This window comes from Orbicella faveolata, unplaced genomic scaffold (genome assembly GCF_042242905.1).
Source record: "Orbicella faveolata isolate gen_17 unplaced genomic scaffold, um_ofav_v1 contig_36, whole genome shotgun sequence".
NCBI classification, from domain to species: Eukaryota; Metazoa; Cnidaria; class Anthozoa; order Scleractinia; family Merulinidae; genus Orbicella; species Orbicella faveolata.
In genome coordinates this window covers 14,048,686-14,076,450 of record NW_028301565.1, presented here as the reverse complement: position 1 = coordinate 14,076,450, position 27,765 = coordinate 14,048,686, and the positions used below count along the sequence as shown (strand labels likewise).

At 38.1% G+C, this 27,765-nt stretch overlaps 2 protein-coding genes and 1 long non-coding RNA gene across 3 annotated transcripts; 1 reads left to right on the top strand and 2 right to left on the bottom strand.

The window, feature by feature from the left end:
• Window positions 1–238: 238 nt before the first annotated feature.
• LOC110064243 (fatty-acid amide hydrolase 2-A-like) lies at window positions 239–4,516 on the bottom strand. The gene is made up of 3 exons (XM_089274915.1): window positions 3,781–4,516; window positions 1,599–1,774; window positions 239–1,301 (listed from the first exon to the last, which is right to left on the bottom strand). Exons 1-3 carry the CDS (start codon window positions 4,355–4,357, stop codon window positions 537–539), a joined length of 1,518 nt encoding a protein of 505 aa, XP_089131041.1. The 5' UTR covers window positions 4,358–4,516; the 3' UTR covers window positions 239–536.
• LOC110064240 (valine--tRNA ligase-like) lies at window positions 4,483–27,765 on the top strand. Its single transcript, XM_020771258.2, has 33 exons — window positions 4,483–4,836; window positions 6,168–6,249; window positions 6,623–6,699; window positions 7,574–7,597; window positions 8,261–8,388; window positions 8,558–8,624; window positions 9,229–9,326; window positions 9,913–9,994; window positions 10,515–10,634; window positions 11,078–11,186; window positions 11,301–11,389; window positions 12,380–12,470; window positions 12,818–12,960; window positions 13,215–13,318; window positions 13,861–13,942; window positions 14,709–14,785; window positions 15,355–15,445; window positions 15,864–15,889; window positions 16,238–16,317; window positions 16,625–16,695; window positions 17,246–17,476; window positions 17,954–18,025; window positions 18,290–18,368; window positions 22,487–22,614; window positions 23,556–23,711; window positions 24,125–24,189; window positions 24,527–24,662; window positions 25,228–25,339; window positions 25,462–25,546; window positions 25,697–25,784; window positions 26,046–26,159; window positions 26,632–26,667; window positions 26,982–27,765. Exons 1-33 carry the CDS (start codon window positions 4,498–4,500, stop codon window positions 27,048–27,050), a joined length of 3,351 nt encoding a protein of 1,116 aa, XP_020626917.2. The 5' UTR covers window positions 4,483–4,497; the 3' UTR covers window positions 27,051–27,765.
• LOC149102351 (uncharacterized) lies at window positions 19,759–22,491 on the bottom strand. The gene is made up of 2 exons (XR_016202419.1): window positions 22,002–22,491; window positions 19,759–21,321 (listed from the first exon to the last, which is right to left on the bottom strand). It is a non-coding gene; the product is annotated as an uncharacterized LOC149102351 (long non-coding RNA).

The window sequence follows — 27,765 nt, the reverse complement described above, 5'->3', positions numbered from 1 at the left end:
ATTTTTGGTTTTTATTTTGGCTTCTCTTGCATCTTTTAGACTTTTGTTTCCTGTTACAATCGTCTTTCTTTTTCTTTTTTCCTCGAGTCATCGCTAGTTTAAAACGTTCTCTTTTTAATCTTCATCTCAAAAACTGATGTTTTTCTCGAAAAATTCTCTGAATTACAAAAAAAGGGGGAAAATGCGTTTCTTTTGAAATAACTGTAACAAAGTCGTTAAAAGAATACATTTTTCGGAGTTATGCCACACCCTGAGATTTTTTATTTAACTCAGAGTAAAATTTTTAGTTACATTTTACTATTTTTTGGCTCAAGTTATTGCAGGTAGTCTAGACAATACTTTATTTAAGTACTGGAAGTAACTGTATTATGCTGATCTACAAAACTTGGAATTTGCTTAGATTTAGCCCTTAACTTGTCTAGTAAAGGATACAATCCTTACTGAACTTAAATTTACTTATTATATTTAAAAGAAAGCAATTTTTATTTTTATTTATAATATACCACAGTTGTTATAGCAAGGAGTAGTTTCTTAATTCATTGCTCGGTGTTTAGAGCCATTTGTTTTTGTTTGTACAAACGATTCCAACCTCCACACAGCCTCTCAATCTCCATAGCAACAGCAATATTTAAACGATCATTGTTGTTTGCTGCCACCACTTGAATACCGAGAGGCAACCCTGACTTACTCAGCCCAACAGGACACTGTGTAACTGGTAAATAAAGAACATTAAAAATAGCGGTGTATGAAAAATTAAAGGGAAACAATAAAGGTACATTGTGGTTCAAAGCCAACGATGGATGAGATGGATAAAGCAATACTCCATCTTCACCCAGGATTGATTCAAGTTCCAGCCTCAGTTCTTCACCCATCTTGATGAAGGATTCTGACACACTTCTAGGGGTCAAACTTTCAAATTTCTCCAGCATCCCAAGACCAATGGCAGGAATAGTGTGGTTGGAGAGTCCGACGCATGATTTCAGCAGTTCCCAGAAGGGGTTCACTGTGGACTCTTGGTTGCCCATGTAAAAACAAAATGGCTGTTGTGCTGCAGAAGACATCATTGATGACCAGATCTCAAGGGAATAAGCAAGTTTGTCAACTTTAAGTGTCTCCACTTTTACGCCAAGTTTTTCCTGAAGCTGTTGACAGACATGCTCTTGAGCCTGTTTGAGTTCAGGGTCAACATTTGATACTAAAAAGTGTCCTCCACAATCTTCTACAGTGAAATATCGCAGCTTTGTTACATCTACATGACTAGCAAGGTTCAGGGTTGATATTGCATGCTCTCCTGCCATAACCTAGTGTGAAATCAAATCAGTTAATTTCCATCATACTGCATAACTAAGCAATCAGTGTAAACATAACTCCATTACCACTATCATGATAATAGTTTGCTAATTTATTGAAAATAATATACTCAAATACACATTACAAGAACAAACATTATTGAGAAAGAAAATTACAGAAATTAAAAAATTAAGAATACAAAAAGAGACTCAAAATTACGTATACTGATAATCATTATAATACTGTAGATTGCATTACTGAACAGCCTACGAGTATCTAACAACTATCTTATAGAGATAGATCTATACCATAAGAAGAGGTTTGAGGTCCTCTGCATATCTACACATAGGCCCAGTACACAAGAACTGTTGTCTGTTTCCAGATGCATCAGGAAACTGACCAGTGTTAGGCACAGCATTTGGACTGGGTTTGTGTCCAAATATTCCAGTGAAGAAGGATGGCATTCTGATGCTGCCACCAATGTCTAAAAGTGGGAAAATTAAATTGATTAATATTTAATTTAGAAAACAGTTCTAAGAAAATACGCATGCTGATTGGTTAAAAATCGTGTTTCTATAACTCAATAGAAACACAGAACTAGCTCGAACTGTTGACATAATAATGGTGCGAGCAAAGAGAATTTACATTTTGATAATCAAAGTTAACAGGTTGTTTTCCTTTTTTCAGTGCGGTGTCTTCTAAAAGAAATAGAAAACATGTTCTCCAGGTTTCTATTGAGTTATAGAAACACTCGTGAAAGTTTGGGAGAACTCAAAAAAGCTGTGGAAACACTCGCCTGTGGCCCGTGTTCCCACAGCACTTCTCGTTCTCCCAAACTTCCACTTGTGTCTCTATAACTCGATAGAAACACGGTACATGTTTTCTATTTCTTAACTGGTGTGAAGTGAATGATTTTCCAAAATAATAAATACCAGTACTTACTGATTGATTGACTGCTTAATTGAGTGAGTGTTGGATCAAGTGGCTACACAATCCAAAACAAAAAATAGAGAAAGTATGTATGTACATGCTGTGTTTCAACTGATACCTCAAACAAGTTTTTTTTCACCTTTTGGGGGGCTCATCAGGGATGGCGGAGCATAGTTTTGAATTGGGACGGGGGGGGGGGGGGACCTTACAAGCAAGCCATTAGCTGCTTTTTTTCTTTTCTTATGTTTTGTGGGTTTTTAATAATTATTATTTTATGTATTATTTGCTTGAAATTGGGAGGGCTAAAGCCCCCAGCTCCCCTGGCTCGGCCACTAGGCCGCACAAGCAATGATTGTAAATTTTCTTTTATTTGTTGCTCTTCTAGCTTATTAGTCCCAGACTCTCCCTTCCCCTTTGACAAAACTATAACTGTCTTTTTAAAATAAATTGTTTGGAAAAAAATTATTTAGCACCTTGACTGAGGTAAAAATTGAACCATAACATACTCATGGGGGTATATATGCTGCCAGTAATTTGGGGTTGATGAATTTTTATGCCATGTTCAATGAGCTATTCAGGTTTTAACTAAGATTAACATAATTATTTAACTTTTTATGTTACATGTACCTGTAAACGTCGAGTCTCTATTTTTGGAGGGTGGGTGGAGAGGTTGAAATATGAGAAAGGTACTTTGAAGGGTTGGGTACCTTTGCATGCACTTTATATACGCAACAGAAGTTGTTGGAGATATGGAATAGTTTTCTGCTTACATACATGTAACTTTCCTAGGGTATTCCACTCATGGTATACATCACATATTGAATGACAGAGGGAAACCTTTGGTTTCCACTCATGCATTGCTGTACATAAAATTCTAGTTTAGTCTACAAGTGTAGATGATAACGATGATGTAATATTATGTAGCAGCGTGTTAGGTAGACATTAGCATCGTGGGTTGCAAGATTTTCAAGTGGAAGTCTATATGATGTTAGTTGTTTACATGTAGCACACATTTCCCAAATATCTAAGAGCCTTTTTCGTGCTTTTATATTTCTCATCAGAAGTCAGCTTTAAAGATCCCTATCGTTGCTGATGTCAGTGCATGTATGAAGTCACCTAACCAGCCACCTAATTCACGGTAATCTGAGAGGGATTAAATCAGACCTTGACACCAAAAATCTTGTGCCCTGATCTTGTCCAAAATACCAGTTTCTACAATATCTCATTTAAGATGATTTGTAAATGTTACAGAGACAAAACAAGGCAAATGGATTAATGTCCCTTTCCATGGATAAAATAATGGATCTGAACTGGGAAAATGTTCTTTTTAGATAGCTACATGTAGCATATCTCATGATCAGTTCAATCAAGACCTGGCTGGTGGTCTGGCCATGATTTGAAATAGAACCTCTCATGTTGAAGGTGGGTGTCTGAGGAACCAATCTAAATCTGATGCAGTATCAGGATAGATGGGTGGGGAAGGTGTGTGGAAGGTGTGTGGAAGGGAGGGGGGAGTGGGGTAAATGACTAGTTCAAATAATTGCAGTACCAAGTTTTTACCTGATCCCACCCCAAACACTGATCCAGCTGCTCCAATAATCGCACCCTCTCCTCCAGAACTTCCTCCAACTATTTTAGATCTGTCATAAGGATTGCAAGTCCTGCCATAAACCCTATTCGCCGACTCCCACCACATGCACAATTCACTGCAGTTAGACAGAGCCAGTGGGATAGCCCCTGCCTGTCGTAAACGAAGAACAACAACAGCGTCCTCTTTGGCTATGTGATCTTTACGAGCCACAAGTCCACCACTGTTAGGTAAGCCAGCGACTGCAAATGCTTCCTTTGCGGTAAACGGTAGGCCCAAAAAGGGTTTGGCAATTTCTAGTTCGTCCCTTTGCTCTTGAGTCATTTCGGAAAGCATTTCATCGATCTCTCTCGCCTCCAGTATGGCGTCTGAGAAACGATCAGCCACTACAGCGTTAATGCTATTATTGACGACATTTATCCTCTCTATGAACACTTCCAGAAGTTCCTCAACACCGATTTCTAAACGGCGAATCTTCGACGCAAGTGTTACTGCCGGAAGTTGCAGGTAGTTATGAATAGGTGTCTGGAACACATCGTTGCTCGACATTTTCCTTCTTTCCCTTTAAATATAGAATGTTCCTATAATGCTAAAACCTTGTTTAAGAATTGCAATATTTCACAGTAAGGTGTGGAAAAAAGGCACTTCGTATTTCTTGGACACTGCCTTAATTCACAGCTGTGTTTCCCATGATCCAACACAACCGAAAGCTTCCCGTGAGTCATCGCGGGCTGAAAATCAATGGCGGATGCCGGCGTGGAAATAAGTCCATGAAATTCACTCGGTTGATTTCATCAACTCAGGGAATTTGGACTAAAAATAGCTCGGAATTTGTTACAAAAACCTTCCCAGTGAGAGTTTCAAGTAGACTGATTTGCAGCACCATGGATCAGGGTAATTCGACCGCAAATGGCGTGGTTGAGAAGACTGCGAGCCAGCTCAAGAAAGAGGCTCAGAGACAGGCGAAGATGGAAAAATTCGCTAAAAAGAAGGAGAAAGAGGCAGCTCTGATGGAAAACCAGAATCAGGTAATCATAGGGGGTTTTTAATTTAAAGGTGTTTTTTTAAGGGATTGACAATCAAAGTGAGTTAGCCTTTCTGTATCCTTTCGGTTACTTCGACTCGCACATGGGTGACTGGCTGCCACAACAAATTTTGATAGTGTGTGCGTGGGATTGAAATAGAATAAAACACAGACACCTAGACTTTTGAGTTAAAGTTAACATGTTCTTCAAGGCTACCAGCAACAAAATATTAACTGATGTTTATATGATCGGATTTCACAACGTTGCATCACCCCTGTACTGTCCTAGGGGAGGGGAGGGGAGGGGTAAGATGTAGAAAGAAAAGTTGGTATGCCAACTTAGTAAAGTGAGACAAGTGAAGATGTGCTCTCAAGTCAAATAACTCTGAAAAGAAAAATAATTTTCTGTGTACAGATTATATGTTACATGTTATGCCTGGTTGTTATTACAGCCACTTTATTCAGACCCAAACAAAAGCTAAGTGACTCATTTTCATATTTAAAAAAACTCCTTTAGAAAATAGCCCAATGAATATATGCAAGCTAAAAGGTTTAAAAGTGGGTTTCTATAACTTGATAGAAACACAGAACTAATGTTGATGTAATACATTAATGTATGTTGACTGGGTTACTGACGGGGTCCCAATGTATTAGGCCTTCACTCAGTTAGCAGGTCATGTGTTTCATACAATCAGATTTTGCACGAGGAGTACATGTAGTCTTCATTATACCCAGTTTCAGTATCACATGCATAGGCGACATCTTTCAGCCACCTTTTGACATGTCATCTATCGACATGCCACATAACCTGGCCTATGTCAAAAATTTAAGCACAACTGACTTCTTTATGGTCGAACTCGACTTTTAGTCGTGAAAGACGGATTTATTTGACATCAGAGTAAAGCTGAAAGTATCAGGAAGTCATTCTGTGAGAGATAAATCAACTGTTTTGAATGTTTACACCTTTCAAATATTAAAAGCGATAGCAGCCCAATTCCACCAGAAGTCACTATTGAGAGCCACTTGACTACACTCAAATGGTTTGAAATTATCCTGTAAATCAGGAAACATGCAAAGTCCACAATCTTCTTCAGCCATTTGAGCTAAGTCAGTGATTATCATTTATTTGTCATTCCTTCTGCTAATAACCAGAATAAAAATTGCCACGTTCACCATTAAAAGGTCTTCCAGCCATTTACATAGCATGTTGAGAGATGGCATGTCAAAAGATGATCGAAAGATGTTGCTTATGCACGCAACACTGAAAGCAGGTGTAATGTTACTTGACAGACATTTTGATGTGGTAAGATACTTAGTACTTTGTTCTCTGTTTAGAAAAAGAAAGATAAAAAGAAGAAAGAAACAACAAAGAAAGTATTTGTGTATGACAAACCAACAGCTCCAGGAGAAAAGAAAGGTAATCAAATTAAAACTTGCGAAGAGCTATTGAATCTTTCTTGGTACATGTGTATTTAATTAATTAGTAAATTAGTAAATAATACTTTAACTAATTTAAAGATTAAGCTTGCAGCATTCAGATAACTCTAGCTGGTAAACATTCCAAGAATGTAGGTCACATATGTGTAGTCCTCACTCTGCTTTTAGTAAGACCTGCAATCAATATACATCATTACATGGCATCAACGTCTCGATCCTTTTGCAGCTTTCAGGCTATAGGATCTTAACCAAGATGGAGGACCTACATGAAAACCAGCTCAGGCTGATGTGGCTTTCTCTCTAAAGATTGTAATTTTATTAAACTGAGTTGTTTTTTATTCGTCTTCTGTAAGATGTTAGTGGAGCAATGCCAGATAGTTACAGTCCTACATATGTGGAAGCAGCATGGTATGCCTGGTGGGAAAAGGAGGTGAGGTCATGCATTCAGGAAGTAATTACTGTACAATAATTGTTTTCAATGAAATCTGAAGCACCAGCTTTCACAAACTAACTTAAAAGGTTTAATCATAAAATTTTACTTGATCATTGCTGTAGTTAATGTTATAGTCATTCCAAATATATCTGAGTGTGTATCCACAATAAGGTAATAATGAGCTAAACGAAATATATGTGTATATTATTTTGATGCTACTTGTACGCTATCACATCATTTAAAGGAGTTAGAAATGGTATCATAATTTAAACTTGCCCTGTTTAACCGACCTGTTGATACAACCAGATTGTTATGGCCCAGTAATGGTCATCTGCCAACAGTCCACGTTTTGAATTACATTGTGAGTTACATTGTGAGTTACATGTACTCGCAATGTGACCAGCTCTCTTTTGGCTTCATAGCCCAGTTGGTACAGCCTTGCACCGGTATCGCAGAGGTCATGAATTTGAAATATCTGTTCAAGCCTGAATTTTTTCGGGCTTCAATTTCACAACTGCTTAAGTTGTGTATATATCTGTGTTGATCAATCATGTCTCCATATTTTAGTACTTTTACTAATGTTGATCGTGGGAGTTACTGTAATTGCTTATTTTGTAAAATACTGATTTTTAATAGTGCATATGACTGGCGTGTAAATGTGCAATGTAATGTATGATTGTGTTGACTCTATTTGTTAATCCTTTATAATTGAGTCATGTGTAATAGTCTTTTAACAATTATTATTATTAATAGTCTGTTGGAATAATAATTAATTACATAATTCAGTATTGATAGTCTGTTGCAAAAATAATTAATTACCTATTTCATGGTTACCATATCATCTAAAATTTTATTACTGTTCCATTTGTAGGGGTTTTTCAAGCCTGAGTATGGGGTAAGGAATTACACTACATTATACTTGTACTTGTTCACAAGTCCATCAAAAAAGAAACACAAGATTATTATTGGTCTGTCTGAATTTTACAATATACAGAATGCGTATGTAAAGATACTGACAGAGGGTATATAAATTTGATTTTGTAGGCTGCTCACAATAATTTCAGGTGATTGCCTAAATTTTTGACACATGCAAATTGCATACTTGTAAAGTACTAATCTCTGAAATGAATATTTCTGATTTTTGATGTGCTATACAGTATTAATATTCGTATCATGATACAATGGAACCTCAATTTTATGAACTTTTCTATAACTAAGTCCTCGATATAATGAATGATATTCCTTGCTCCAGTAACAGTAAATTATATTAAAAGGAACCTCGATAGAACAAAACCTTGTTTCAGTGAACATATTTTGCCAGTCCCTTGGCCCTTCATATTACACTAAGGCTCCACTGTAGTATGATGAACATGATGGTGATTGATGAACCTTACATCGCCTGGTTATGCCATGTAAAGAGTTTGGTTTGTAATCTCCCAAAGTTTGATCTTTTTTCAAGTTCTCAAAATTTTTCTAGAATGAAAAATTTCTTTATGTACTTGTAGTAATAAATGTCAAAGACTTTTCTAACTACATTGCAACTTATTTTGGGAAACAGCGCAAGAACCTCCAAGAACCCAATCCACGTGGTTTATTTATGATGTGTATACCTCCCCCAAATGTGACAGGATCACTTCATCTTGGTCACGCCCTTACAAATGCCGTGGAGGATTGTATTACAAGATGGTGAGATTTCACTTACATTGTAAATAGCTCTGACTCATAAATGCATATTTAGTATTTGTCAGCCATGCAGTAATAATATTATATCTTGTATTTTACATGTGGTTTTGCATTTTTTTATTGCAAAATTTTTTTTTTCAATTTTTTCTCATTATCATTCTTTATATTTTAGGAATCGACAGATTGGAAAGACTGCATTGTGGAACCCAGGGTGTGATCATGCAGGAATAGCCACACAGGTAAAAAGCAGTTTAATTTCAGTGTGCAAGTGAAGTCCTGTTCGATAGCCTAGTGCTAGTGGATTTTGTCCAGAGGGAAGTTTCTTGGGAAAATTCTAGAAGAAATGCTAGTTAAACTACAGAAGTACTGTAAGAGACAAACTTTTTTGGGGGGGGGGGGGGGGGGGCTAGTGACAAGGCTAGCACATCATAGGCAAGAAGGTGCGGTGGCCTCATGGTTAGTTTGCTCAACTCTGGATTGGGCAGTCTGGGTTTGAGCCCTGGCCAGGGTCATTGCATTGTGCTCTTGGGCAAGACACTTTACTCTTATAGTGGCAGCCTCTCGCTGCCAAGGTGTGGAAATGGATACTGGCAAATCTAATGTCGGGGGTAACCCTACGGTGGACTAGCATCTCATCCAGGGGGTTGTAGAAATACTTCTAGTTGTTTCATGCTTATTAAGTGATGGGCCACCTGGCTCTTATGCAGACTATACCTTAGGCAGAAATTGCCCAAAGGACAAGCCTGACAATTTGTTTTTGCTGCACCCTTATTTAGATCACTCTGAATGGAAGAGCTAGTTATTATTATTACCTCTAATACAGTAAATTTATTATTTCTTTAGGTTGTTGTGGAAAAAAAGTTGATGCGTGAACAAGGCATATCAAGGCACGATTTGGGAAGAGAGAAGTTTGTGGAGGCAGTGTGGAAATGGAAGAATGAGTAAGAATTCAGGTCAACTTATGTAGTTGACTCACCAATCACCTAACTTTAGTTACAGTAAATATTACTGTAAATAGTTTGATCCCTGTTACCAAATAAACATTATTTGATTGAAGAATGTGTGATCCTAATGTTAAAAAGAAAAATCCTAGTAAGGTGTTAGTAGCCAGCATACCATGTCCTTCACTCCCTGTTTTTTAGTGTCTTATTTTGGTGTGACTATGTATTGTTGGTAACTACATTCACCTTTTTCCCTGTTTTCCCATGGCAAGTGTCAAGTATTCAATGTACGGGTAATGCTGGTATTGGGGGTAGGAAAAGGGAAAGGGCTGAAAAGGTCCAGACCTTTCAGTAGGGATGAATGCACTGAGTAGATAGTCAAATTATAGTGTTCTAAGCTTCAGAAACCCTTGCATGTATATTAGAAGACATAATAATTCTGTAGTGCAGTTGATTAAAATAATTTCAACAGAATTGCATTCTTTGCTCTAAAACTACATGTACATGATTGTATTTTGAGTAACTGTAACCTGATACGTAAATGTTAATTATGACTAAGAACAATTAAAATCTATTTTGTCACCAGAAAGGGTGACCGGATCTATCAGCAGTTGAGAATGATGGGAGTCTCAGTAGATTGGGACAGAGCTTGCTTCACCATGGATCCTGTAGGTGAATTATTGTCGTGAAAAACAATCTTGATGTTTTTTTTTTAAAGTATCAATTACTTGTATTCATCAGTAACTTGTATTCATGAGTGAAAACTGCTTGGAACATGCACTATATAGATGCTAGCAACTTATATTAAGCCATGTTTATAATTATGAGTAAGAAAATTACTTCTTTGTGATTGACTAAGAGCAGGTCAATAGTTAATATTTTTTAGTTTGCACTGCAGTCCAAATGTACGACTACTTTCACAGAAACAGTCTAGAACTTCCTCATAAAATAATACACTGTAACGGGAGGATTAACTTTATGCAAGACCAACTGTGGTTGGGATATGACGAACATGTAGATAAGATTATTTATTTATCTTTATGGAGAAAAGTTTGAAACAGTGTTAGTAACTAAACTTTGAGTAGCAAGAAAGTAATTAATTACATGGTTTCTCACCTTGCTTCAGTTATATTATTCAAAAGCTAAAAAAAGTAACTTAATACAATTTTTTTCTGATTCCCATTACAGAAGCTGAGCAGAGCTGTAAAGGAAGCATTTGTAAGATTACACGATCAAGGCCTTATCTATCGAAGCAGGAGGCTGGTCAACTGGTCTTGTACTTTAAATTCTGCCATCTCTGATATTGAGGTACAGTTTCCATATATGCACATGATATTTTTCATGCCCGAGGTTAAAATTAAAAAAAGGGTGTAACATATGTCACATATATCTTAATATATGAGAGAACTGTTTTTAGAAAATTATGTTCAAACTATAAATCGAGATACTGAAAAATACTGGCTCTAAGATACAATGTATTGAGTGGGAGCAAAAAGTACAGCAGAGCACATTGTCACATGCCAAGTTCATGAATTTTCTACCTTGATATTCAAACATTTTTTGGCGGTGGGGATATACATGTACCTCTAGCAAATCTCCCTTTCCAAATATATGCTGTGTAGAGAAAAACAATGCAGAATGGAATCAGGGTTGTCTTATGGCTGCTTTGTTTTAAAATGATGGCAAGGGTCTCAGCAGAGGCCTTGCTCTTTAGCTAGGTCTCATTTTATTATTATTTTTATTTATTATAGGTTGACAAGAAGGAATTACCAGGAAGGACACTGTTGCCTGTTCCTGGTTATGAAAACAAAATTGAATTTGGAGTCTTGGTGCACTTTGCCTACCCAGTGGAAGATTCAGGTAAACATTGTCAGTGATAAGAACGATTATATCTTATTGTGAAGCCAAAACAAAAAGTTTAAGTATGTAATAATAAACTATTATTGTTTGTGTTTGCAATTATGCACATTGCAGAGGAGAAGTTGGTAGTTGCTACTACTCGTGTAGAGACCATGTTAGGTGACACAGCCATAGCAGTGCATCCAGATGATCCAAGATACAAAGTAAGGAAGGAATGCTTTTGGCTGAGCTTTCAATTAACCTCTCCAACTGCAGTAGTGGCAAATTTGTAACCTCTCCCCAATCTCTCTTCACCTTTTCAAAATAAATTCTTGTAATCAGGCTAAAAGGAGGACCTTACCATCACAGTTAGAAACTTTTATGCAGCTTAGAAAACACTTGTACACTCAGTCTTTCTGTTTGTGAACACCCTTAGGACCAGAATAGGTGCCTAGCTAGGGGAAAGGTGTCCATCTAGGAAGGGGACAATTTAAGTTATTGTGCTTGTGTATGGCTGGAATGAATCTGGATTTCTGCTTAGAGAGAGGTTCATCTCTTGAGTAGAATGACATTTTACATCCTTTTTATGAACATGCATAGAATAATTCCTTCATTCTGCCTCGATACAAGCCCCAATACTTGAAGATACATGGTATTATCATTACTAGTATTGGTATTCGTATTAGAATTAGAATTAGAATTAGAATTTAGTATTAGTATTATTAGTGTTAGTGTTAGTGTTAGTATTTTATTATTATTATTATTATTGTTATTACTATTATTATTGTTATTATTATTATTATTATTTAACGTAACACATCTTAAACAAACTACATGTACACGTATCACAAATTACAAATTACAATAACAAAGTACTCTGCAGCCTATGGCTACATTGATACTACAATGTACATTACTTATTTACACCAGGTGTCACTTACTTACATTAGGAAAACTAAATAAGATAAAATAGTTATTAATTCTGACAACACACATTAGCTACAATTAAATCAAAGAGGATAAAAAACAGGAAAAAAAGAAAAAGAGAAAGAAAAAAACTAAAAGAAAAGGAAAACTTAAATATACAACATAAACGAAAAAGCAAACAAACATCTAATACATGTAGCTAGGGGAAGGGGGTATGAGTATGAGTATGAGTATTAGTATTAGTAAAGCTGAGTTTATGGAGGAGTAATTCAACTGTTTCATTCTAGCACCTCCATGGAAAGTTTGCTCTTCACCCATTCTGTAACCGTAAACTACCAATCATCTGCGATGATGTGGTTGATCCTCAATTTGGTACAGGTATGTGACAGTCATTTATGGATTGTGTAATACTGTTAAAAATTATATGCAGTTAAATGCAATTTAATGGAGTAAACAACAAGGAGCATGAGTCTTACCTTTGTGGTCAGAGGTGGATTGTTGAGCTATGCGCATGTGTCAGGATTCCATGTGTTCTTGGACCAAAGGGCATTGTAGCAGTTTGCATTTAGTCAGTGTTTCTTGAGCATTAGCATTTTTTTGAGCATGGGGGCTCCTCTTAGATGCTGAAATAACCTTAAATATGGTTAATTAGTATTCAATTTTATGTGGTAGCATAATCAAGTCAATCTTAATCTAGTCAGTCTTTCTTGTTTTCTATTTTTAAGGTGCTGTAAAGATAACTCCAGCTCATGATCACAATGATTATGGAGTGGGTCAAAGACACAACCTGCCATTTGTCACCATGATTGATGATAGTGGAAACATAAAAAATCTCAAGGATTATTATCCAGAGTTTCAGCACTTTGCGGTTAGTTGCCTCTCATTGTGTCACATCTGTAACAACAAAGTATTAATAAAAACAACATGACTGAGTGAAATGTGGAAAGTTAGACATGCAAATGGATAGATCAAGGACAGATGGATCAAAAGAGAAGATGCAATGATCAAATGTTCTTGGAAATAATATCTAACTAATTATCTTAATTATTTAAATTAATTTTGTTAATTTTTTAATACTGTATGTATGGAACATGATGCTAATTGATTGTTTTTCATTTGAAGGGCTTGAAAAGATTTAATGCCAGGAAGGTTATACTTGATGCTTTAACTGCCAAAGGTTTGTTTATCAAGACAGACGACAATCAGATGGTAGTTCCTGTCTGTAGGTAAGTTGCAAGCCAAGGTAATTCTCTTCATATAATTCAGTGATGATAACTGTACATTCTTCTTCACATGTTAGACAATGTATTAATCAGTATTTTTACATGTACATCAGTCTTGGAAGAAAATAACAACATACTGTTGTAAGAATTTTAGATAACCAGCAGCACTTGTAATGTTATTGATGTGTATGTTCTCAGGGGAGATGATGTTGTAATTTGCGCCAGACAGTGGTTTGTGGGAACAAACTGCCATTTGTTCTTAACCGCACCACTTGATTGAAGACTCACTTAACTTCTGATCCTCTTCCACAAGAAGCCCTTTTAGTAATGGAATCAATATTTGTAGTATTGTAACTTACATGTAACTGGCATTTCTTAAACCATGTAGAGTAGGCAAATTATTGAATTATTGCACTTACCGTGTACACGAGAGAATGTTAACATAAGACAATGTTAACACCAAGTTTACCGCACTCGAACTTACTGGTGGCAAATTCAATGTATCTGGACATGATAAATTTACACACTTTCATTTTTTTTTCTAGTCGCTCCAAGGACATTGTTGAACCCCTCATCAAACCTCAGTGGTATGTTGACTGTCAGGAAATGGCAGACATGGCTGTGAAGGTACACAAAGCACTAAATTACCATGTGTACATGTATTTCTACTCTGATTCTGTAGCTGTACATGTATGGAAAACAGTTCATTTATCTTAAGAACCGGGATTGTCACAAAGTTTTGAAGTTGGTGGCTTTGTTGTTTGAGCAGGCACTTGATTTTGCTATCTTATTCTAGAAAATCAGACAAATAGCCTGGCAGAGTAGCCAGCCAAGATCATAAAGTAAACAATGATTTTCACTGGCAGTTGGCTATCCCTACCTGCGGCAACCCTGTTAGGGAGCTGGGGTGGTCTAGGGGGGTTCGGTTGAACACCCTAAATTTAAAAATGAGACATTATGATGCACTGTCTTGGCCTCATAATGCCAAAAATCCCATTTCCAAGGACCTCAATTTAAAAAATATTCTTGGGTGGGATGCCCCTGGATTCCCTACAGTCTGTATCTTGAACCCCCATCTCTAGAATCTGTATCTGCCCCAGAGGGGCGGAGGGTTTTTCATGATTTATAGGTACACATAGATGGAGCCTCCACATTTCAATTGATAGTGTTACAAAAATAATCAGTAAAAATAAGCAACTGAAGGTAAGTGACAGTACTGATTACTTGCCAGGCATGAAACAGATCTTACTTGTTTTCTGCAGTTTGAAATGACATCATCTCCTGGCAAGTTTGTCGAATTTCAAAGGAGCGAGTTTCTGAACCAGTTGTACAACCGTTACCTAAGTATTGAGTTCTTCTTGATGCTTGGATCTTTGACTAATTTTACCTACAGGCAGTTCGAAATGGAGACCTGAAGATCATTCCAAGCATGCATGAAAAGGTGTGGTACAACTGGCTCGAGAATTGCAGGTTAGTAACGTTTTCAGTGGCCTTCACTAATGTTGATGAGCATGTGAAAACAACAGTAATACAATGCTGAGGAGGTGATGTTGTAATTTGCGCCAGACAGTGGTTTGTGGGAACAGACTGCCATCTGTTCTTAACGACACCACTTGGTTGAAGACTCACACACTTTCTGATCCTCATCAAAAAATATAATAATAATAATTGTCATGTTAACATTGCATTGGGAATTTGCCATATTAAATAATAACAGCTGAAAAATGAACGTGTCAACCCACTCAATGATTTTCTCAAGAACTATTTTTCAATTCCAAATATTACACTGTAATATAGATGTTGTTTAATTTTATCAAACAACCAACACCTTACAAGATACATTATAAATGGGAATAACGTTTTTAAGAAAAACCAAAGGAACCCCGGCTGTTAAATGATGTTTACTATTGAAATCAGTCTATCAATCTTATCTCCCATTACGGAAGAGCACCGATCTATTCTACCAGTTCTCACCGCTTGTTATTTTGCTTGTCATACCAAAACTAAAGCTAACTAACACCACAATGTTTTTCCCCTAGGGACTGGTGCATCTCCCGACAACTTTGGTGGGGCCATCGTATCCCAGCATACTTTGTGATTGTTGATGATCCATCTGTTCCGCCAGGGGAGGTGGGAGGGTTCTGTTTTTAACCATCATTTAAATCTCTGATTGTTAAAGATATTCGTTGCACAATCTCCATCGTGCTTGTGTGAATTGAATTTCATTTTCTTCCTCTGTCGATTTGTGTTGTTGTTGTTGTACTTGCTTGTAGTTTTTAAACGATCCACTACACGATTTACGTATCCTGAAAAATCTAAAGTAAAGTTTTTAAGTTCAAGTCCGTCGTAGTGTTCTCTATCCCTCTCTTTGGTTTATTATTGTCCCTTTGGTGTTTGTCTAACTTAGTTTCAGGTTGTCTATATTTTGAAGGCCTTTGTGAGTCGCACAAATGAATGAAAATATCGTGACGTGGCTCCCTTTAAAGTAATGCAAAAAAGTCTGAGTTCCTTGCCTAGAAAAGCTGACTATATGAATATCTATTTTCAGGATACGGATGGTAAATACTGGGTCAGGTAAATGGAAGAACTATTTTCTGCACTAGACCATGAATTTGTTGTACTGCTCTTTTACTGGAATTCACGTTCGTCGTAAATTGTATAGCTATTGTCACAATAGCTACAGGTAGTGATTTCAATTGGGTGCTGATTTGAAATCGCTTTGCTCTAAAAAAACAATAAAGAACATTTAAAAATTCTGATTTAACTAGCTGGTAAAAGTCTCTGTTTTTTGTTGTTTTTGTTTTGTTTTGTTTTTCTCAACTTTGTACAAAATTGGATCCCCGAAAATGGAATGTATCAAGGTGGTATTTCTTTAAATCAAAATCAGTTTCAATGTTTTATGTCGCTTTTTACTTTATTTAGCGGTCGGACAGAAGAGGAAGTGCTAAAGAAAGCAGCAGAAAGGTTCAATGTAGCCCCTGAAAAGATCACTCTGAAACAAGGTACAGAAAGTGAATAAGTATAGTAAAGCAGGTCCGTCAGAATTTCTGATCTCGAAAAGCTGATGGATGATTCGCCGATTTTCGTAAGAAAGGTTGACAATGAATTGACTTGTTCTGGACTTTTCATCTGTAAAGAATCTCAAATTCTAAAAGCCCATAAAATAATACTCTGTATGAGAGGAACAACTGCGTTAGAAATTGAAAAAGAGAATTAGAATTCGTGGTCAGCAACGGAAGTTGTACAATCAGTTGTTTGATGATAAATCTTATGTTTATGCTCGACTGTTCTGTTATAATTATGTTGCAGACGAAGATGTATTAGATACGTGGTTCTCCTCCGGCCTGTTTCCTTTCTCCATATTTGGTTGGCCAGAAGAGGTCAGTTTCCTTATCGAGTTTGTGTCCACTAGGCAGTTATCGTGGTTGTAAGTCATGGTCAGAGGTCACTCCTGTTTGGAGAACTTGAAGTTCCTGTTCCGAGTTGATTCACGGGCTGTTTACTGTGTTTTTACCAATCTTTCTATACCCTATTATTTTTAAGTACTTTTTTTTTGTGCTATTTTGACCACTAGTGTGAACTGTAATTGAAAAGATTGGTAGTCTAATAATCTGAACTCTAATGCCGAGGAGATGATGTTGTAATTTGCGCCGGACAGTGGTTTGTGGGAACAGACTGCCATCTGTTCTTAACCACACCACTTGTTTGAAGACACACTTAACTTCTGATCCTTGTGCAAAAGAATCTCACCCGCTTAAAAGTAAATGCAAGCAAGATGTGTATTAAATATGTTCATGCTTACTGAGCATATAGTGACTCTTTTCAAAAATTGGAGAAAAGAAATGTCAGATACCTTGATATCTGCGTAGCGTCGAATCTTTTGCCCAAAATTGCAACTGATTGGTAATCGTGTTTTCTTTTTCCATTTAGACTGATGATTATAAAGTATTTTATCCTGGAACGCTCTTAGAAACTGGACACGACATCCTGTTCTTCTGGATTGCCCGGATGGTGAAGCTGGGCCTCAAGCTTACTGGTCAGCTGCCATTCACTGAAGTGTTTCTCCACGCAATGGTTCGAGATGCGCATGGCAGAAAGATGAGCAAGTCTCTGGGGAATGTTATTGACCCCGTTGACGTCATTAAGGGAGTATCACTGGAAGTGAGTGTTACAAAATTATAGAGCACCTTTTTGTTTGCAGGTTATTGTAGCACCTTCTCCTTTTTCTGCAGCTTATCCTATATACATACTGATGGTGGCGTCGTAGAGATTCATTTCATAGCTCATAAAACATAACACACTTTTTTGGGAGCAATTTTTCAGAAACGCTCCAAATGTTCACTTTAGACATTTCCGTAGGGTCACTTGTTTTAAGAACTCGAAACATGATGTATTCTTACCAACAGCCCCACAGATTTATATGAATGTTAGTTCCGAAATCTCACTTTGCTCTTGGGAGTTTAAAACGTCAAGTGTAACTTTGTAACAATCTGCAAGCTTCCGAGCACAGATAAGGAGTCTGTGTGCATTAGGTGCGAGTTCAGCACGGCAGAAACAAATCATTTTTGGTTGTCACTGGCGTCCGTTATGCTTTGTTCGGTGACCCCTTCTTAAATATGGCGTTTTTGTTGTTCCAAGGAACTTCACCTTCAGCTTGAGAACAGTAACAACCTGGATCCAAGGGAAGTAGAGCGAGCTAAGAAAGGACAGGTTAGTTGTGGGTTTTGTTGAGGGTTGGTCAAATTTGAAACTAATTTTAACCATGCTACTGCCTCGAGTTTCAGAAATGTGTCCATATTCCAATGCATAGATCCATTTCCGTCGTCAGTTATTTTCATTTTCTGATTTCATCCGTCATTTGTCGAATTCAAACCGTTAACATTGTCTGGTTTTTGGTGACCTAGGCATGTTTTAGTCTGAGCTTCCCGGAAGTAGAATATTGTGACTATAACTCATCGTCTTTGTACTTCACAGAAAGAAGATTATCCTGAAGGAATTCCTGAGTGTGGTACTGACGCTTTGCGGTTTGCACTCTGTGCTTATACTGCGCAAGGTAAGTCCGTTTACGAGTACAACTGTTGATAAGAGATAATTCTGTCGTCGTATCATAGGGGTCAGCGGTATTCCGCATGGGCCGTATTGTGTGTGTAAAACAGGAGGGAGAGGTCAACTTCGCTTGCGTTGGCATGCGATTGCGCGCCCGATGATCTTGGCCATTATGACGTCACTCGTGAGCCGGCCCGTGAAGTTTCAATGGCCGCTAAAGAATGACACCAGACAAGTTTTTCATCCGATGATTGCTCAAGGAATTTGAAAGAAAGCGATCAACAGGCCACAGGAATAAGATAACCTGTTAATATTGTGTCCAAAAATACTTTGGTGTTCAAAAACTAGAAGTCAGAAGGCACAAAAACATGCAAAATTTCGAGATCGCTCAATTAAAAACGCGATTGAAAAGTGGAGCTTTGCACCCGTTTCTTGGGCGATATCTGGAGAACCCAACAATGAACAACACGAACACAAAAACAGGATCTTGATATGGTTTAAAACGTTCGAATAGTGATGAAAACGAATCATTTAACATGTGCATAAAAATGATCAGTGGGTTTAAACCCATTATTTTGTAGACGATAGCGTGGAGGACCCGCTGATCGATACTCGAAACCCTCGAAATATGAGAAAATGCTCCCTTGCAAAGGCATTTGAACTATCAAGTCATATGCTGGGTTGGAAAGTAAATAATGTACCAAGGAATTATTTTTCTGCGCTAAATTATCCACAAAACCGTCAAAGATAACATTTTCTTCTGCGAGGCCAACCAGCTCCGAGCAGACGTGTGGATATTTTAGATGGTAAAATGATATAAAATCATTCTACAGGAGACCTAGATGAAACGGATGATATTCAGAATAACACGGACCAGACCTCTTGCCAGAAAGGTGCTTCATTTCATGTCAAAATGTTCGTCAAATATGAGATCAGAGAATGATCTGTTTCCTCGGGCGTCCGCATGCAGTGCAAAGCTGTTTCTTCTTCTGAACTTCTGACAAGAGAGGTATCCTAAACTGGTGCTTTGGGTTCTATTTATTTTTCATTTCTCAGTATAGACTGTAAAAGACAACTGCGTAGGATGTCATATAGAAAGACCTAAAAAATACAGAATCTGGTTCCAAGCAGCAAGTGAATTAAAGTGGAAAGGATATATGAACAGGGATACTTCCTATGCTAAGTCACTAGCAATAAGAGTTAACATAACAAGGAGAAACTTGTTAAGCCAAAACGACTTTTTGCCAAAACAAAGAGTTCACTAGAAGGTTATGACAAAGCTAGAAAGATCAATATCAGGTGATCTCTTATTATAACCAAACCCCTTGTTTTCTAATAGTATCTGTCTTGACAAACTGTAATAGCTTTACTACCTCTAAGTTTGAAATGATAATCAATTCTTTTCTTTATACTTTCTGCTTTTAATTTTCATCATAAATCTTATGTGAACAAAGACAGCTCTAACAATTATTTTGCACTAAGCTTAAACTGAACTACAAAGAAATATTCTCGAGAAGAGTGTCACAGAGAGGTTGTACTTGTAAACATGAACGTCAAGCCTGATTTCTCCCCAGCTCCTTACATCCCAGATTCCCTGTTGCTTTTTGCATTGATGAGTTTATTTTTGGCTTCAAGAGAATGATATGTGTACATTTCCAGCAAATAAAACAAAGGATTGGGTTTTAAATGTTTAATTGACAGTACATTGACAATAAATAGACAGCTTTCCATGGTGGTTGCATGTACTGCCAGAAATGGGACCTGCTTGAATGGTTTTTCAAAGGCAGTGGAGGATGGTACGGTAACTTAAGGTTTAAAAAGATCAAAATAATAAGACTCCTCATAATATTCACCAGTCAAAAATTGCAGTAAATGTTTATATGACCTCCCTTCCCTCTTTGGTTTTCATATCACCCCTAACTCTTTTCAACAGAAAATCTAAACTAAAAGACAAATTTCCTAATGAGATCCAGCACCAAGAACTCGAGTGTGTATTTTCCATTAAAAAATGCAATTCTCACAATTAAATGATCCAACCCCCATCCACCTTTTAAGTCCCGTCCAAGCAGATACAATGCGGTCATGTACATGGAGCTAATATCATAATTTATAAAACATTAAATAGCTCATTTCCAGTATCCATGTATTGAACTGAGGTCTTCAGATTTTCACATAAAGAATTTTTTTCAGCACCCTCACCTGCACAAAAAAGAAAAATAAAATTTTCTGAAGCATGTCAAACAAACTACAACAATCACTCTGCATAAAGCATTTTTGGATCCTTACTTAAAGAAAAGTTCCAATATTGTTTAGGAATTAAAATAAATCAGACTTCAAATACCTAAATTGTTGATCAACAGTGCCAATTTTGCAAACATAATAAGATTCAGCAACAGGAACACAAGGTGACCGAGTTTGGTACTCAAGTTTTGCTATATAAGCATACATAATTGCAGCCGACAGTGAGGCCCCTTATTTGATCTTAGGTAACCAAGAAAGCCCTCGCCCCAGTGACCCTAAACGAGCTAACTTTCACTGTTTTGTTGAGAAAGCGAAACACAAGCCACCCTTAGCAACATAACCAAGGTAATCCTGGTAGACATGATAACTTTTTTTTGCCAAAATACTATGACTGGCCTACCTGGGGCAACTCGTGGTATGAAGAAATAAAAATTACCTCACAAAACCCCACAGTGATCAAATGACTGAAAGGAAGCCAAAGGAAGAAGGATAACTGAGCATTGGAGTATAAAAAAAGGCTTAAGTAATCCTGGAAGGACCACTTCAAGTCATATATTAAACACTCGATAAAGTTGCCTCAGAAGGGTCTGATAGGGTTGCCTTCAGTACCCGAGACCATATAAATGGGGCCTTGTACTCTCTCCTCTGCTGAGGCTCCCTATGGGAAATTGAATATACTCCAAACTACCAGCCTGTGGTCAAAGCAGCACGAAAGTGGCCTATGAAGAAGAGAGAAGTCTTACAACACTAGACTGCAAACCATGGGTAAAATGTAGACTGCAGGCTTTTTAGGAATATCATATTCCCATTTTCATTTATAAAGAGATCGAGCTAACCATACACCGGCTAACCTGTGCCGTATATTTCAGGCTAAACGGAGCACAAGCTCTATATAAAGGAAATGGGAATACAATATTCTTAAAAAAGTCTGCAGTCTGCATGTTATCCTCTGTCTGCATTTTAACCACCGTTGTGCAGTAGGCAGGCTTTGTCTTATTTAAATAATTACGCTTAAGTTCTTGTTTGTAAAAGTTCTCATTTCCTTCATTGTGGATAATATTTTTGTTTGCTAGGCCCATTCCAGAATATGTGAAAAGGTTTCAGTTTTGTGAAAGAACACTCCAAGCACGAGATCGCAGATATTTCATACTCAAATGGACTGATCATTTTTACTGCTAATTCCTCAAAATCATCTTCAGATACAATGTTTTCCTATACATATAAGCTATTCTGTGACCAAGTTACACGTTTCTTTACGTTACCGATCACGTAAAAAGGGCAATTTTACAGGGCGAATAGTCAAAATTTTGCCCCACATATTTCCAACGGAGAGCCATGACTGTAACACTTTAAATACACTTTCTGCAAGATTTTTCGGTTATAATTAAAATCTACTTACCTCTAAAGAAAGAAAAATGATAATCACTCCTTGAGATCCAAATACAATACCATTTGAAGCTGGAATGATTGGAGAAATCTGCCTCAAAAAGTTGTATCAGCGAGAGGCGACGACGCCATTTTCGAGAATTTTGAGCATTTGCGCGCTTCTTTCGCCGTGACGTCATAATGGCCATGATCATAGGGTCAGTCAAATCTGACGTGTTCACCTCTCCCTCCTGGTGTAAAACGAACAGGGCTGCATGTCAGCTGAGAATAAAGTGTTGTGTTCTCGAAAGCTGTTGTTCCTTTGATGGAAGCTTTCCCAGCCGGTCAACACAAGTGTAACAATCAGAATGGATATAAACATTCTTGGTTTTTGTACACTACGTAGAGGGCTTTTGCAAGTTGTAGTCGTTATTTTTTAGTACATTGGATGACTGCGTGCTTTTCAGTCTTTTCTTCAATGCGGACATGTTTGTGTAATCCTCTCTACTTGTTCTACAGGACGTGACATCAATCTTGACGTACTCCGTGTACAGGGTTATCGTCATTTCTGCAACAAGTTGTGGAACGCCACAAAGTTTGCACTTAGCGGTCTTGGATCTGACTTTAAACCGAACGTCAAACCAGAGGTAAGATAGAGCTGGCAAAAGGCGATCATAGTTTTGTATACAAAATGAAAATTTCACCATGTGAGAGTATGCCCAATTACCACTATGAATCATGCCTGCAGGGAATCATGGTAGTCATGGTGGACTGGATATTTGTTTTGAGGACTACAACTGCCATGATTCACTGCAGGCGCGCCTCATAGAATGAAGCAAAAGAATGCATCGTAGAAAACTTGGCTTCATTTTTATGAATGTCAGTAATCGTCAAAGAACTACATTTAGTTTAAACGGAATTCTTCTTGTTTCCCTTACTGGAAATTTGACACACGTAGCCAACATTTTTGAGCTTGATGACACAAAATACAATTAGCAAATTGTATTTTTACCGTGACTCCCACTGTGTTCAAATTCTTTGACAAGACATATTAAGTCACATGTACTTATATGAAGTCATACCTTGAATGATCGAATTATTCGAAGCAAGCTTATCCCAGTACGGTATACATAGTCTCAACACTTACTGTTGCTGAGACATAAAGTGTTGTTCAATAAGTCGTTTGAAATCACGATCCTCATCTGTTTACACCCTCTTATCACTTGACTTGCTTGTACGGCGGAGGTTTACACTGAAGTGAGTTGCACACGAAAACTGTGCAAACAATTTTACTGCTCGTGTACTTTTTAAGAACTTATGTAGCACACTGTTTCGTGACTACAAATTGAAACGTTGGAGCTTATCTTTCTTTTGTTGAACTGTTCAGGGTCACGGCTACCATGTTTTTCCCGCCAAATTAGCGACGTTTCTGCGCTTGCGCGCTGGATGCATTTGCCTTGCATGTATCGTGTTTTATGTACAGAAAACTTCTCAATAAAAGTTGAAGAAAGTAGTTTTCAAAATAATGTATTTAACTATTAAAATATCAGCTTATATTTAAAGAGTCTTTCTGTCTCTTTGAATACAGCTAATAGGCAACGAGACTCCAGAAGACCGCTGGATTTTGAGCCGGTTATCCTACGCGGAGAAAACAGCCAATGAAGGCTTCAGGAATTATGACTTCCCATCAGCTACTACGGCCATTTACAACTTTTGGCTGTACGAGCTGTGTGACGTTTATTTGGTAAGGAACTATTTAGCTGAATAAGAAATAAAGTCGAAATAGGTTTCCACCAGTAAATTGGGCCTGTGGTCACGAGACATGTTCCCGTTGCAGCAGTGTCATAGTGGTACAATAGACTTGGTTTAACAATAACCTTGTAAACAAGGTTTTTAGAAGGGCGTCACTGAACCTCGTCTGAAAGCATTGTGAGAATTTCTCCTAAGAAAAAAATGTAATAAAAGTAGATAATTTGGATCAAAGTATCTGAAGCCGTGCTGCTGACCGGTTTGAAAACTAAAGTTAACTTTCTCGTTTCGTGGCTAAAGGAAGCGATAGAACCCTTATAGAGACACGTTATTCCTGGGTATAGCCACACCCTTCAAGTAATCCAAGATTTTCGAGTTCGTTCTCAGTTCTGTTGTTTTATTTTATAGGAATACCTTAAACCAGTTTTACAAAGTGACAACAAGGAAACAGTCAACACAGCACGTAACACTCTGTATCCTGTCAATGTCAGTTCATTTTCTCTTTTTTTTTTTTATCCACTTCACTCTCCATAAGCTATGTTATCTTATTAAACATTGCAACTTTTCGAGTTACAAAAATGCATTCGGGTTAAAGTAGTGAAAACCTGTACCTGGAACTTGGTATGAGTTTACTGTCACCTCGAATCGCCTTTGCCACCTTTAGGCTACTTGTTGAATTGCGGTACAGACTCGTCAATATTGCGAATTGTCAGGCTGTTGGAAGCCAATTGGAGTCACACGTGCATGTACAGCAGAGCAGAAGAAGTGAATTTAAGGTAATATATAGTAATATTTCTTAACCTTTCCAAGCTACACGTGTTTGGAGAATGGTTTGATTCTTCTCAGTCCGTTTATGCCTTACGTAACAGAGGAGCTTTATCAACGATTACCACGCAGGACTGAGAGTTCACCGCCAAGTGTTTGCGTTACACCTTACCCAGAAGAGGTAGGTGATGAGTTATTAGTGGGGTGGGGAGGGCAGGTACCTTTTATAGAACGCATTACCTTGTGTAAAATGTTTAACTCTGGAATTTATCACCACAGCGTTGGGCTGTTTTCAGTAATGATCATACTGCATCAATTTCTTTTCAAACTCCTCAAAGCATATTTCTTGCCGGAGCTCTAACCCTAACTGAGAGGAGGCGCGCTGGTCTCCGAATCGAGCGGTTCGGGCTCGAGCCCTGGCCGGGGACATTGTGTTGTGTTCTTGGACAAGACACTTTACTCTCACAGTGCCTCTCTCCACCCAGGTGTGTAAATGGGTACCGGCGAATTTAATACTGGGGGTAGCCCTGCGATGGACTAGCATGCCATCCAGGGGGAGTAGAAATACTCCTAGTCGCTTCATGCCACAGAAACCGGGATAAGGTCCGGCCCGATGAGCCACTTGGCTCGTATGCAGACTTGACCCACCTAAACCTAACTGTAACGTGCATTAAGGTGTGCTTGGCTAGCACCTGTTGGAAGTGGGGTCCTTGAGTACTAAGTATAAAGTTTTTTTTTATTCGCAGCTTCCTTGGAGAGACACGACTCTTGAAGATGAGATGAATCTGTTACAAAGTATTGTGAAAACAATCCGTTCTATTCGTCAGGAGTATAATTTGACGCGCGCCAAACCTGAAGGTATTTTCCTTGTCGTTTTATCCGTTTGCTTTGGGCATGCTATAAATTTAGGGGCGTCATAAGATGCCTCGCGTCTTTGCTGTGTTTCGTTTTAAAAACCAGATTTATTTTTTACTGTGCAGTGTATGTGGTGTTTTCCGAGCAGACTTTGGCAGAAACCGTCAACAAATACACGGACACAGCGTGCACGCTCAGCTCCAGTGAGAGGTAACTTTGACAGGAATCGTGGTGTGTGATTACACACGCTCACTCTCTTTCTTATTATTACTTTGAAAGATTCATCAGTGTTGAGTGTTGACACTCGTTCTTTGTTTGTCCATAGTAGACTCACTTTTTCGCTGTTCATATTTCTGATAGGATTCATGTTGTGTGTGAAGAGAAGCCACCTCAGGGATGTGCCGTGGCTACCGTGTCAGACAAGTGTGAAGTACACGTGCTTCTCAAGGTACATACTTCAGTCTCCTTGAGTATCTTCTGGGCACACTTTTTGACTTCTCCCTTGGTCATTTCTCGGCATAGACTGATTGTGCCTTATTCCGAAGTTTTAGGCTAGACTTGGCGGTTAGACACTTTCTAAATTACTGAAACCTTGCTCTTCGACGTCCAAGTCGGGTCTGTTCATAACGATTCGCTTAGGTTACTCGATTTGAACATTTTCCTTGTCTCACGAACGATAACAATGACGCTCGCATTGCTTCATTTTCAGGGCTTGGTGGACGTAGCTAAAGAAATCACCAAGTTGGAGAGCAAAAAGGAGAAACTGAACGGCCAGCTTGGAAAATTAAGAGAAGCCATGGAAATGGCTGACTACGTTACAAAGGTACATTTCCAACGAGAGAACTGTATTTGCTGTTAGTAATTTACAACTCATTTTGAGCCTGTGGGTTACTAAGTAACTTACTTTATTTTACCAGAGTAGCCCATTCAGCAAGGAGGCTGAGATCCATAGGGGCCCTGGGGAATAAAGATATGTACAGTTGATAAAATCTAAAAAATTACGCGCCTTCTTTGCCATGGGGAATTTTTAAATTTTGAGACAAATGGTTCTACTAGATCAAAACGAATATCGAAGTAAGAATGAGACGTATTTTGACACGAGTCGCAGCGCATATCGAACCAGCCGTAATGGAGACGTTTTCTTGCCCAACACCGACATCATGGTTTATTTGTTGGTCCGACTTTCCAGAGATTACCTCCTCACGCTCTTTGCTCCATTACAAGCATGGCTTGGACCAAAGAAGGTGGGATTCTGCTGCTAATTGTAACATTTGCTGTGCTTCCAATCGTTTCAGGTGCCGGAAAATGTTCAACAACAGAATACAGAAAAGGTATGACTCATTTGGTTTTCCCAGTCGTGATCTCACTTACCCGATCAAGGGTGCCGCGATTAGGTTATCCAATAGTTGTTGTGTTAGCCTTATAGTGAGGCGGGCAATGTCATCTAGAAGGTCGAATGCGCTATTCTTTTATCAGACTTCATGTAATACATACAGTACGTGGCAGTGATTTCTTTCGGACCCATCGACTTTAACAAAGAAAATAGTCACTTTTTGAGAAGGAAGCCAATCATGTTTTGTGGCACAAAATGTGAGTTATTGTAAATTTTGATTTTTATATTTGCACTGTTTTCTTTAATTTGCAGCTCAAACAGTTGGAGACAGAGCTTGGAAAGATCGAGAAGGCTATCACATCCTTTAAAATGGCAGAGTAATAGAACGCAGTTCATCTTCAATGATAGTCAATGAATGATATGCTATAAAAATGTCCAAGTTACAACAACTGTCAGTCTGTTCCAGGCGTTTGTTCAGGAGGCAGCGGGAAGAATGGCGTGCAAAAGATAGGCTAGGGGCTTGGGAGATGGGAAGAGGATGCCTGTGATCTTCGTTCTTCACACCTATTCCCAGTCTCCCAGTCTCTTAGTCCCTCACCGCCCTCACCCAGCTCCTTGTTTTTCCACTCACCATTCGTCGTGCTGTTCCCCAACTAACCGCACGTCTTTGCTGGATCCGGCTACCTGCTCTCTCAATGCAAAGCCGGACCTCGAACAAGATCGTGACTGGCGAGGTTACTCTAGAGCACTACAGTAACTAGCCGGTTGGCTCGTTTCGGACACAGAATGCCCACGACTCTAAACTAGAGAATGGTTTTAAATAGTTTACTATGGTTTTATAACCAAAACTAGCTCGACACACACCAACAGATGGTCTTCATTGAGCCAAATATTAGTTTCATTGTTTCATTTAGTTAACTTGTTTCTATTAATTTCAATTCAATTATTTTCATTCATTTCAATTATTGTGTGCTCGGTTACTTAAAATGCTGGTTAGTAATTTAACGAGCGCAACTGACTTCTTCCCTGTGGATTTTGCCAGAAGAATCCTGAAGAATCGTGAATTTTAATATGCAATAAAGAAAACTTAAAGCGA

Coding starts and splice junctions, on each gene's coding strand:
- LOC110064243 (XM_089274915.1), bottom strand. CDS start 4,357: ATGTCGAGCAACGATGTGTTCCAGACACCTATTCATAACTACCTGCAA. Junction 1,775..3,780: donor AGTGTTTGGGGTGGGATCAG/GTAAAAACTTGG, acceptor TCCCACTTTTAG/ACATTGGTGGCAGCATCAGA. Junction 1,302..1,598: donor ACCTCAAACCTCTTCTTATG/GTATAGATCTAT, acceptor ATTTCACACTAG/GTTATGGCAGGAGAGCATGC.
- LOC110064240 (XM_020771258.2), top strand. CDS start 4,498: ATGATCCAACACAACCGAAAGCTTCCCGTGAGTCATCGCGGGCTGAAA. Junction 11,187..11,300: donor CTACCCAGTGGAAGATTCAG/GTAAACATTGTC, acceptor TGCACATTGCAG/AGGAGAAGTTGGTAGTTGCT. Junction 15,890..16,237: donor GATGGTAAATACTGGGTCAG/GTAAATGGAAGA, acceptor TACTTTATTTAG/CGGTCGGACAGAAGAGGAAG.